Source organism: Pterocles gutturalis, unplaced genomic scaffold, assembly GCF_000699245.1.
Source record: "Pterocles gutturalis isolate BGI_N339 unplaced genomic scaffold, ASM69924v1 scaffold14782, whole genome shotgun sequence".
NCBI classification, from domain to species: domain Eukaryota; kingdom Metazoa; phylum Chordata; class Aves; order Pterocliformes; family Pteroclidae; genus Pterocles; species Pterocles gutturalis.
The window spans coordinates 431-13,064 of NW_010108165.1; the positions used below are offsets into that span (position 1 = coordinate 431).

Sequence of the window (12,634 nt, forward strand, 5' to 3'; positions counted from 1 at the left end):
TTGGCATGCAAGGGAAAAAAATGTAAGTATAATTTGAAAATAATAAAAAGGGGGCGTTTGCAGCAAGTCTTTCAATAGAAATTCTGAGGTTTCCAGCAGGGCCCTGTTCAGCTTGTCTGTAACTCCAAATATTCAACATATCTACTGTGGCCACTGGGAAGACCGTTGGGGTTTTTTCATTGTGCTGTGCAGGAAGCCTCTAACTCTGAGGTGCATGAGGAAGGCTGTATATCCATTGCTGGACTGGAATTGCTGCAGATTTCTTAACCATGATTTCATAATACTTATTCTAAAAAGATGATGTATTTTCCTACCTGAGTCTCTAACCAAGGTTTGGAGGGCGGGATTGCTTCCCTCAGGCTGAATAAATCCTTTTGAAACCAGGACTAAGAGAAATGACCACGACACAGACAGCTCCTCCGCATTTCTGCTGCGTGTGTTCTCTGCTGCTGGGCAAGGGATCCAGACACAGGTTTTATTCCTCATTGTCTTCCTTTTAGGGGGCCTAAAGTGTAGCCAAATTTGGGCTGAGAAGAATTTGAAAATATTTCCAGTGGTTTGTGACCTCCTTCTTCCAAAGAAACTACACTTCTAATATCTCTTCTCCCATGTGGCTCTTTCACAGTTGCACAAGAATGACACTGATTTATGGCTCAAGAACAGGCTTCCCGGAGCCTGCTGTTTGGGTTTTACAGAGGCCAAACAGGGATGAGATTCCTTTGGAAGCGTCAGTCTGGAACAGAGCTGGAGAGAGAAGGACTAATGGGAAACCAACTGACTTGGGAAAAAATCTGATGCTTGAGATTGAAGGAAATTCACCCCCAACATGACAGAATGTTTCTCTTGTCTAAGGAACTCAAACTTACATCTTTTGTTGAGAAAATTATTCCAGTGCCTCTTCGCCTCTCTTTTGGCCGCCGCCTCTCCCGGATTGACTGCTTGTTCAGAGATCTGTCGTCTAAATCCTGATCTTCGCACTCTGGCCAAGCAAAGAAAGACTGCTTTGGTTTCAGCGATTTACCTCTGTGCTTTTGCTAAGGTGCTGGGGTTCTTTCCAAGCTGATCAAGATCACCTTGGCTCGTGTTATATTACAAAGGAGTTAAACCAAATGAAATGGACTCTCAGTGCCCCTCTGGTTACTCACACTCCTTCCTTTATCAGAGCCCAGAGAGGCTATCCTTGCTCTCAGCTCTCCCCAAATTGTCCCAATTTACTCCTGTCTGAGTAGTAGGGGATCGTTCCCCCCCAGCCCTAAGATCTAAACGTTCCATGGATTACTATCTCATTTAATTATCCAAAATGGAAAACATCCTTTTATCCCTCTCTACTACAAGCAATAGGCTGGATCCTACATGAAGATTTCCATTTAAACAAATAACATTTGTTTTGTGAGGTGGCAGCTCCCCATACTGCTCCCCTCAGAATAGCAAGCAAATTTATTCTGTCTGTACACATAGAGTTCTAAAACTCAAGAAAATCCCCCAGCTTTGACTGTCCTTCGTTCTCCTGGGTACGTACCATTTTTCTCCATCTCTGTGGCTGAACCCCTGAAGTCTGCTGGATTCACAGAGTCAAGACCTAGATACTTATTTGTTCGAGTCAGGTAGGAACTTGTGTAAAGGAGAGGTGCCGACGTCGAGGGAGATACCGGTGTTGTAGGTTTGTCTGGTTGTACTGGGCACCTTAGTCGCCGATAGACAGTCTAGAAACAAAGAACCATGACTAAAAGTTAGTAGAATGCTGAGGAACTAGCAGATTAGGGATTTCAGGGAACTGGGTAATCTATTAGAGTGTAATGTTTCCGTCACTGCTGCTGGAAGCGATCACCTCCATCGGCCAGATCAGGTTCATTCCATGGACTGGGATGAACGTTCAAAGCGTTGCACAGCTACAATGCAAAGGCACCTTCCCATCGCTGGGAAGTCTGGGATCAATCTCTTTGTCCCTGCTGCCAAGAGCAGAACAAACAAGTTATCTAACAAAGTGATTTAGAGTAAAAAAACCAGGAGTGATGGCAGTGGGAGAAAGCTGGTCTCTCTAGCTTTCCATTACATGCAGAACATCTGCGGAAAAATGTGAACAAGGCATTAGTGGATGGAGCCAGGCCACATTTCTGTCATTAACCTTCTCATCCCACTTTCCATGATTTACACAGTTTTATTGTCTGACAAGAGGCAGAACAGTCAATTTCCCAGTGGAGAGCGAAGGAACAGCTGACCTCTACCACCTCCACAGCCCTCCTGCCGATGGCTGAGCTGAGGCATTACTCCTCGGTATTGCTTCTTTCCATCACGTTTGTCCCCTTAAAATCAACAGAGATCCCCGAAAAAATTTCTCCTAATCTCAGCTATCCCAAATGGCTTCCTTAACCCTGAAACCACAGGAAGGGAGGCCAGGAGGATCACCTCCTCCTCGGGATTTCGGCTCCACCGTGAGCGGGTCTCCTGCCTCTCGCCACTCTCCTCGGCAGGCTCGGCGCTCTCGGCTTTCTCGCTTTGCTGTTCCTGAGCTTGCCGCTCTGCCCGCGACCGGCTGAAGGTCCGCTCTGCCTCCTGAAGGTCTGTCAGCGTCACACCCTGGAGAGAAAGCAAAAGAGAGAATTTTAAAATGTCTGCAATTAGATTTCAAGTCTTCCAGGTCAGTTTAAAATGCCCAGCAGGCTCATCCCCGGCCAGGCTGATGTTTCAGCTTTGTGCTAACACAAAGAAAAGAATTCTGTTGCCTTTAACGTGTTTCTCAGCGTACCTTCCTAATCACCAACTCAAAGCAACCCAAATCTTCGTGATCAAGCTACAAACTAAAAGGCAAGTGTACTGCAGAAACGAGAACTTTGAAATCTGACTCGTGTACGATCACGGGAGTATTTTGTAATACCTGTTTGCAGGAACTTTTGCCAGAACCTCTCCACCACAGTGTGAAGGCAGGCAAGCCCCTCACCTTGAGTAATAATATAAGAGCAAAAGAAAATCTTGCCTCTCTATTCATCAGCTCTCTTCACCCTACCCACGAACGTGAGTATTTCCGTTCTTTACCTGGGTAGACCTGCGAGTCTGCCGGGCCTGCCTGGATCGTGCCTTCCTCAGCGACTCTGCTTCCTCATCCCGCACCGGAGTCAGATATGACCTGGGAAAAAAGGGGCAGAAGAGGTTAAAATAAAAACAGATGCTCTGCCTTCCTACCTCTGCGAGCTCCAGAGCTGGGATATTACTCTCCTTCATCTGGACAAAAATAATTTTAGCTCCATCTACCAAGACTACCGGTGATGTCCGCTTTGGGACACCTTTCCTATGAGCACACGATACACAAATGCTTGTGCTGTGTTCTCCCTGCAGTCTCTAAATAACCTCTCTAGTATTGAGCATGGTCTGCTAAAAAAGGTGCAACTATTTACCGTATTATTTGCCCCAATCCATGTCTTATTGCATCATTAGGAAAAAAAAAAACCAAAACAACCCACCAAGCCACCTCTCAGTCAGATAAAGATCTCAAAACCAGCAATCCTGCACCGGCGCATTCCTCCGACCCTCCTCCCTGTCATTATATTCACGATCATATTCCTGCAATCTGCTGTCTTCATCAATATGAAAGCCATCACGCTAGAAACCGCTGACATCTTACAAAGACAAAACACCTTGAAAAGAGCTAAGAAAGAAAAGAAACGACCTTCACCAGGGTAAACCGAGTCCCTGAATACTGAAAAGCACCCAGTTAAAACACAGAGCTGGTCACCACCAGATTTCATTAAACTGGGGACATTTCAAAAGAATTATTCACGTGAAAAGAGATAAACAGTGCTCTCTGCTCTGGCATTCCCCGTGGAGGAGCTGGAGGGGAATTCAGCCGTGTCCCTGCACAGCCGGGGATCGCACAGCAGCGGGTCTCATTTCCATGCCGGTGGAGTGGCTTCTATCTTAGGAAAGATTAATTAGATTGGACTCGTCAGTGGGGTTCAAAGGGAAGGACTATCAGCGTATGAGGATGAGGGTGCCTGAAATGCAAATGTTCTTTCGTAGGTCTATCACTGCCACAGGTTAATCACCGATCTAGATAGGCTCAAAAAATAATTAGCCAAGCAAGGGATGAAGATCTATCAAGGAATACGGCGACTTTGTCCCTGTGCTCTTTTCCTGGTTCTCCACTACAGCCCAGCTCCATGTAAAAGGCAACGGGCTGAACAGACTTTGCATCTGATCCAGGGAGATCAGACACTGATTAGAAAGATTACCAACTTTGCTGCACTATGCCAAAAACTCAGCGAAACACAGAAATGTGGATCATCCTAAAATCATCTCCCACGATGGCTTTGATCCACCCCACAACCAGCAGCCGAACGCAGCCGGACCTCCCCCACCAGTGGGCTCCTGGGACCGTCTGGAGGTACATCCACGGGCGCCCACCTCCTGCTTCTTCAGGTGGTGGTGGGGTGGACGTGAGAGCCCTCTCACCTAAACCCGGTGTCAGTATTCGATAAATCATGCCCTGAACTGCCCTGATCTCCAAAGAGTACCAGGGGAGTGCACAGGATGGGTCGTCCATGCTGGAGACGCCTGCGGAGCTCCAGAGGAGATGAATCATGCTCTGGGACCCGCACTGGAGATGTCTCCATCCCAGCAGCCAGGCTCAGCCAACTCCACCGGCAGGGTGTGATTTATCACCTTCCCAAAGAACCTCCAGCACCGAGCACGTGAACACACCGCAGAGGAGCTGGCTGCTTCCCATCCGTTATCCGGACAGACCCGTGCGCTGGGATGGATTCGCCAACACGAGAAGCGCCTACAATTCAGAGGGATGATCGCTTCCCAAGAATTCGCTGTTTCATGGACAAAAAACCTGCTGTTTGATGAGCGAGAGCTGTGCAGCTCCTCATTCTGCAGACAAGTAGCTCTCTCCTGCTCTCCTTTACGCGGTGCATATGTGCTGCCCGGGTAATGGCACATTAAGGAAACAATGAGCGTTTGCTGCAGCTTTTGGCACAAGCAGAATAGCTGCTATTTGCACAGCATCCAGAAGTAATAAGCCACCTACAGGAAGAACACATTTGCACAATATACTACAAATTAAGTCCAGAGGAGTAGTAAAAAAAAAAAAAAAAAAAGAATAGATCCTGAAACATATAAACCAAGGAAATTTGTAGCTAAGGAAGGTGGGTGGTTTCCCGCAACAGCTTTGAATTAGGTGGAAAAATTGGGAGTCAAAAGAAAAATGGAAACAGATCAATGAAATATAAAATTCTGCATTAAATATAAATTTTTGGTTTTAAAGCCCCAGACAGGCAAAAAAACCCAACAGTGATGTTAGTGGGATTTACAGGGTCATTACTGTACTTCATGACCACGTCCAGGGCCTGAAACTCATGGTTTAGGAGTAACAAAAATCACCATAGTGGGCAACCTCAGTGAAAGCATGTACATAATGCACTATTTTTAAACTGTTTTTTTTTGTTGTTGTTGTTGTTGTTTTTTTTTTTTTCCAGAACTGGAAACCAGAAAGAAATTCTCTCCATTTTGAGAGTGGGGTGGATCTCTAGAGGCATTTCCATGTGCTTCCGAGTCTGGTCTCGTGGGAGGTGCCCCTTTCCAACCCTAACCGATCTAGGATTCTGTACTCTGCAACGAGGACACAGGAGGGGAAGAAGAGGAGGAAAGGTGAGACCTGCCTTTGCCTGAGGAGGAATTCAGCTCATACAACAGCACGTATGCATCAGGCCACGCCGCGCTTGTTCAGAACGCTCCCGGTATGCGTCAGCACCACGGGATCACGCATCCTGCGGCTGAAGCGCTTTTGCACACAATGGAAAATAACACTGAGCTCCCTGCAGGATGCGAGAGAGGGCAAACGAGACTTTCTAAAGAGTTTCAAAAAAGTTTCGGCAGATGCGTGGAGCACAGGTCAGCGTCAGCGGCCAGGCAGGATGCTGGGCAGGCGGCTGCTGCGCCGGGAGGGCGTTCAGAGGGGCAGCGGGCGGTGGGTTTGCAGGAGCACAGCAGGGCTGCAGGATTTCCCTCGTTTCGTACAGCTCTGGGTACCGGGGCAGCCAGATACAGCAAGAGAAAAACCATTTAGTGTCTCTTACCCCAACATCCTCCCAAACTTTTTTCTTCTGTTCTCCCCGAATTTATACAAAAATATGAAAATGTGAAAACATCATGAGCAATTTGGGGTGTCCAGCCCGTACCAGTGACTCATCTTCAAACGAGCACATTTTGCAAGCCAGGGCGGCTCAGTTTGGGCTGCAGCCTTTATCAATCGCTAACTTTTGGTTTCATTCCAGTTACACAATTCCCCACTTCTTGGAGCTCACCCAAAGCTATTTTACAAGCACGAGATTAACTGAATTTTCCGAAACAAGTCAGCAGAGGCGCTGCACAGTGACAGAGCTGCCTCCTCTGAGTAAGCAGCTCCAGGTGATGAAAGAAGGTGGCTGTGCTGTAAATATTCCAAATGCAAACAGCGGACACCACACCTGCTGCCAATTAAATCACATTTTTGCTCTACTTGTGGCTTTTTTGGTGTGTGGTTTTTTTTTTTTTTTCTTTAGAGGAGGGAGGGAGGATAAAGACAGATTTTACAATTTGAGGTGACGCTGCACTTTGCTTAAAAGCAGAATTTTCAGAGAACTGAGAATGCTAAATGGGATGGAAGAAAGAAAGAGAGAACAAATTCACTGCAAGGAGGTGGCAGGACTGATGCAGCCACAAAGCAAAGCCGGGCTGGATGACAGGGAGAGCAATACGCTGCTCTCCAAAGCAGAAAAACTGCAGATCACAGCAAGCTGCAGGGGACAGCCGGCAAACGGGGTACGAGGCGGTCTGTAAACAACCCACAGAGTTTTTAATTATGTTTTCAACGAACACATAGCTTGCTGAAGTGCTGTATTTGTCATCCTATTAATTCAAGCAAATATCCCACGATCCAAGCAGATCTTCAAAGAAAGGAGTTGTATTTCCTCGCAATAAGCTTTCTCTGAGCAATACATGAAATGAGAGCAGCCATCACGCCAAGTTCAATGCACACATAAAGCAGAACAGATTTTTTTCCCAGAGTTTAGGTTTCAAGTACAAGCGGCAGAATATAAATTGTCAGAGATGCGGATGTGAGAGTCAGCAAAACCACTGCAGAAGTTTATAGATCCCAGGGACAGAGACAAGCGTGTCCTGCTGCCACGAGCGAGCTTTGGATTCGTGCGTTAGCCAGAAAGCAGCTGGGAACTGAATGATGAATCTGGCTGCCACTTAATTCTTCCTATTTTCAAGAAAACACCTCGTTTCCCTGTTAACTCTTTTAATCAGTGCCACACAGAAAAATGGATCCTGGCTGCTCATCACCATCTCAAGGCAAAAGGAGCCACAATAAAATACTAATAGAAGGGGAGATTCAAACCAGGGCAGCCTGGATATATGAGATGGGAAACCAAGAATCCAAAAGCAAATCTGTGTGTTAAGAGAACCTGTGCCGGAGAGAAAAAGAACATACTGTGGAGAGAAAGCCCCCCCAAATAAAGGGTAAATGATGCAGAAAAAGAACTTACAATCCCCTGTTAATTGGCGCACAGATAGCAAGACCAGATGATGAATTTCTCCCAGAAACATAAAAGCTTCTGATAATCTTCTTACAACGCTGGTCTCCTGCCTTTTGTGGCAAACGCCATCGACTGCATGCAGAGTCCTTCGGCAGAACGACATCCCCCATCCCTGAGGGAGCACCAGGATCTGTAAAGCTGGCTGAAATTTGATGTTTCCATCCTTCAGCGACCCAGAACCGGGAAAGCACTCGCCTAAACGACACTCACCTCTGTGCGCCAAAACCTGGCAACTAATTTGGAAATTAAATGTTCATTAAACACTACAGCTGCCCTCCTGTCAAAGCTGATTCAAGGCATTTCGTCCTGCTGTCAGCACACCAAAAATGGAGATACACACCCGCAGGAGCTGTTGTGGGCTACGCTGGGTTCCCTCCATCCCCATCAGGCCCTTCTCCACCAAACCCAGCATCCCCCAGCCAGCGCAGTGAGAATCCGCGCTGGCAGACAGCGACGGCAGGGTGTCTGCTTTCTGCCAATCCAGCACCAGGGCGATGCTCGACGCGGCTCTTCCAGAGGGCAGGAGCCGCTCCGCTGGTCCTCTCTGACTCCTCTCAGCCCAAATTCTCTTTCTGGTCTAGCAGTGACTCTGAACTACACTCACCAGACTAGAAACTATAGCGACAGTTTTCTTGGAAGCCAGGACAGAGTTTAGGTTCTTCCAGCTCTGGGTACCAGGGGTGCAGAGGGAGCCAGGCACAGGTTTGGCTTCCTGCCTTTGCACATTCAGCATAGGGACAGCCATGAGATATTCAGAATAAAATGTTTGGAATAGCTTTTTGTAAGAGCACAGTATCACTTTTCCAAACACTGCAGTATTAAAAAAAAACAAAACAAAACAAAACAACTTTATCACACATCTGTCTATCTCCAATCCATACATTTATATACACACACTGGGAAAATGAAGATAGGGGGGGGAAAAAAAAAGCCCAGGAAAAGCCTTAAGTACTGCTACTGTTCCCCTGGAAACAATTGGAAGAGTACAGCATCCCAGCAGTGCATCCCAGCTGGAAATGTGCCATTTGCTAAGAAATCATCTATAAGCTGGGGGAGGGAAGAGAAGCAAGCACAGGTTTTGCAGAAAACAATGCTGACAGAGTTCCCAAAATGCAATTCCTTAAGTTCAATAATAAAGTATGTACCCAGCAGCAAGTCATCACTGACAATGTCATGGAAACGGTCAGAAAAAAGAAACTTTCCTGCCTCTCATCCAAGCAAGAGGTTTCAGTTCTTCACTGTATTTATTATCCCTGTGCTAACACATTCTACACATCAGCCCATAGGAACTGAAAATACTCATTAGAGGAATTGCCGTGAAAAGTTGGCTGCCTATAATTGGAGAAGGCCATCCACAGGCAGGAGAACATGTCAGAGGCTGCAGGTGTGGGAGCTGGGGATGAGGAGAGACCGCCAGACAACGCCGAGTTATTGAACGAGCTGAGGACAGAGGGATAACAAGATTTCAGGATCACGCTCTTAAAGCGTTTCACAGCTGGCTCGAAAAGCCTCGCCTGAGCATTCACCAGTTCCAGGCCTTTGCTTTTCTCTCTGAAGTTAGTCCTGGCTGTTGTGAGCTGACTGAGCTTCAATCTGGACTGTGAATTCTCAGCCCATGAGAGTTTCAGTGTCTGAATTTCCACCCTCTGTTTACAGTATCATTAGCAGGGTAACGAGCAGAAGCTGCAATTCTGTATTTGCAACAGCTTTGCTTTGCTCAACACGTTCAGGTGCTGATCCAAGGGATTAAGAGACTTGTGATCTTTGTCCCTCGTTAATCAAAACAACGAGTCCCCTTTATCCCTCCTCAAAACTCCGGCTTTGATGCGATGTCTGCAATGGGCTGAGGTTACACATATGGCAGCAGATGCCCTAGGAATATCTCCCATCATACAGTTCTCGATGATTTTTGCACGTGCTTTCCCATCTGCCCACGTTCAGCTCTTTGTGTGCCCTTCAGAAAGCAGAGCTGCTTCCTTCACGCTGCATCCCTCTGGCAGCCAGCTCCGAGCACGGTCTCTGCAGGCTGGACGGCTGCAATACAGAGGGAGCAGCGCTCGGACTGCGGACCGGACGGGGAGGGAACGCGCCCTGCTCACCCTCCGCCCTGTCTGCTCTGATTTCCTCTGCCCGAAGAGGCAAATACAGCATCGGTACCTGCTGAGAACTCAATGGTTGGGGTGGGGGAGACAGCACATCGATTGGAAGCTTTTAAAGGATCAATGTTATGTTATTAATTAATCACAGAATGGTTTGGGTTGGAAAAGCCCACCCAGTCCCACCCCCTGCCATGGGCAGGGACACCTCCCACTAGCCCAGGTTGCCCAAAGCCGCATCCAGCCTGGCCTTGAACCCCTCCAGGGATGGGGCATCCACAGCTTCTCTGGGCACCCTGGGCCACTGCCTCACCCCCCGCACAGGAAAACATTTCTTCCTCACATCTCATCTCCATCTCCCCTCTTCCAGCTTCAAACCGTTCCCCCTCGTCCTGTCCCTGCACTCCCATTAATTAATGCCACTCAGCATCACAGTAAAAAGTGAAAAGGCAACAAACATCCCACTGATCACATTCCTTAAACCGACTGCCTCGGTTTTTCTATTGGAAAAACCGAGCCATACCGGCTGCTGGGATTTCCATTATTGCTTCGGTTCGAGAAGGCTTGCTGCTTCTGAACCTTTCAAGTTCTTCCAGAAAAATGGAAAATGTACTTGTTTAAAAACAACAACAACAAAAAGACAATCCAGGAATTTATTTTTTTTTTTTTTGCACGAGAAAAGCAACGAGTGCTGCAAACACAAACCAAAGCAATCCAGCAACACCTTTTCCCTGCCGAACTTCCCCTTAGCTATTGAATGCGTTAGTTGTGACCGCCGCAAGTGCACAGCTTTCCAAGCTGGAACATTCTGCAATGGGTTTGTGTTCAGCACAGGACATTAGGTGTCAATATCCAGCACCGAGCAGTTTGTCACTGCGTCACGGAACAGCGTGCGCCGCTCTCCGCAGTCCTCGGAGGCTCAATCTTTGCATTAAAAAAATTGCTGCATGAAACGGAGCGGGATGAAACTCCATCGCCTGCCAGCTGGAGAATGAAATGAAAGCAAAGCTCTGAGTGTCCTGCCTCCACCGGTATTTCTCTTTCTCATTTTCAGGCGAGCGGCAAGTCAGACAACACAATTGGACGTTTTTAACGACCTCAAGCAGATCTATTGCGGCTTTCCCAAAAACTAGTTTACAGAGTCTGAAACAAGGCAGGAAATCAGTGGAAAAGAAAAAAAAAAAGTTTACTTGGCAAAAATCTGAATATTTAGGAAATTGCCTTTTGCAACTGAAAAAAAAAAAAAAGATGAAAACTTGAGGGTGATACAGAAGACTCAGCTATTGAACTAGACAGACCCGAGGAGAAACGCTCGCTTGGCGAGTCCGTCCCAGCAGCCTTCGGCCGCCACCTCGTGGAAGCAGCCACCGAGCAGCTGCCCGAGCGCTTCCAAAGCCGAGCATCACGAATCAGCCCCAGCAAATTACAGAACACATCACCCGATATTAATAATGTAGAAAAGATTTCCACTTCCTCCTGAGCTAAGATTGCAATTCCTTAGCACTGGCAGTGGCTCTGGTTCAATTTCAAGCATCTGTTATTCTCAGGGACAGAAGATTGATCAAGTTTGTTCAAAAGCTTCTCCTACAGAAATCCCAGGGCGGCTACCTGCCTTCTCCCCCTGCATCATCCACGGGTCGGAGCTGTGGAGCAAAGAATTTCCCCGAATAGCTGATTTTGTGCTAAATTAGCTCTCAGCTGTACCGTCACACGGTATCTCCAGAAATATTTCAGGTGTGTTAGACAATGTGCTGTTAGACACAAGGATTAAATCTGCGACACGCGCCAGCGGTTACGATTAGTAAGGAAAGAGGAAATCGCACACAAGCTTTGCATGAAGGCAGGGATGGGGAAAGGCGGTTTTACCTTGTGCTCCCTCCATGCTGTCAAGCTGCAGTTCTTTTACATTGGTTAGCTCAAGTGGTCCCCGCTTCCTTTCCTTGACCATTCCTGGAAGATCCCGCATATATTCCCGCTTTGGGTTAGCAGGCCAACCTACAGCCTGGGCTCCTCCGCCCAAAGCAAATGCCAAAATATTTCCCCCCCTGCCTCCTTCCCCAGAGCGCTGGATAAAGTCAGCGGCAGCTGAGCACGCAGCAGCACACCTGCTCCGCCGCCCTTACAGGAACCGCGGCCGCGCAGCAGTGACCCCCATCCCACACCGCGACCTTTTTTTCCAAATTAAAATGCAGCTGGATTTCTGATACAGCGGGAGCAATCTCGCCTCTTCCCAACATGGACAATCCCATGGGCAGCAGAATTCCTGCCCTCCCACGTCATCCGCACCAGCACCCTTTTAAAAAAAGGACAACTTTATCTGAGCGAGATTAACGGCAGCGGCGTGGCGGAGAAATGCTTTCAACAGCAGGTGCCGGATGATGGTTCAGTTCTGCACAAGCGAGAGACCTCTTAACTTCTTGTTGTCCGCTGTGTAGTGTAGACGGGAATCTGTCCCCTGCCACGCACCAGCATCCCCACCACTCCGCTTCCCCGGGGACCACTCCCAGGAGAATTCAGACCACTCAGCTTTGCAGCAGTGTTATGGACTGGAGCCAAATACGACCAAAGAACCCCAAGGTGGGAGCACGCCAATCCTCACAGCTTTTTCTCCTAGTTCCTCTCAAGCGCTATTTAAATACCTTTTGAATAAAATCCCACAGTTCAACATTTACAGAGATTCACATTTCCTATATATATTTTTTTTTTTGGTCAGGCAATAAGGGTTAACAGATGTATTGGGCATCCGCGCCCACCCTCCAGGAGTCATGCTCTGAATCCGGACAGGATGAGAGTCACGAGGTAAAAGGACCTGCCAAAAATTGTTCATCTAACAGCACTGGCGGAGGAGGATTCGGTTATTAATATATTATTAATATACGCTACTATAATTAGCAGCTGGATCCTTAGAATGAAGGAATGAAGAATGAAAAATAAATTCCTCTTGGGAATGACGCAGAA

At 47.5% G+C, this 12,634-nt stretch overlaps 1 protein-coding gene across 1 annotated transcript in view; it reads right to left on the minus strand.

Moving 5' to 3' along the window:
- Positions 1–866: 866 nt before the first annotated feature.
- The window catches only part of LOC104457544 (protein phosphatase 1 regulatory subunit 12B-like), a gene marked incomplete at both ends in the record, with an annotated part of 37,340 nt that continues 25,572 nt past the window's right edge, over positions 867–12,634 (minus strand). The window contains 4 exons of the mRNA XM_010072532.1: positions 867–979; positions 1,520–1,703; positions 2,407–2,577; positions 3,034–3,124. Coding sequence (XP_010070834.1) covers positions 867–979; positions 1,520–1,703; positions 2,407–2,577; positions 3,034–3,124 — 559 coding nt within the window. The remainder of the gene's footprint in view (positions 980–1,519; positions 1,704–2,406; positions 2,578–3,033; positions 3,125–12,634) is intronic.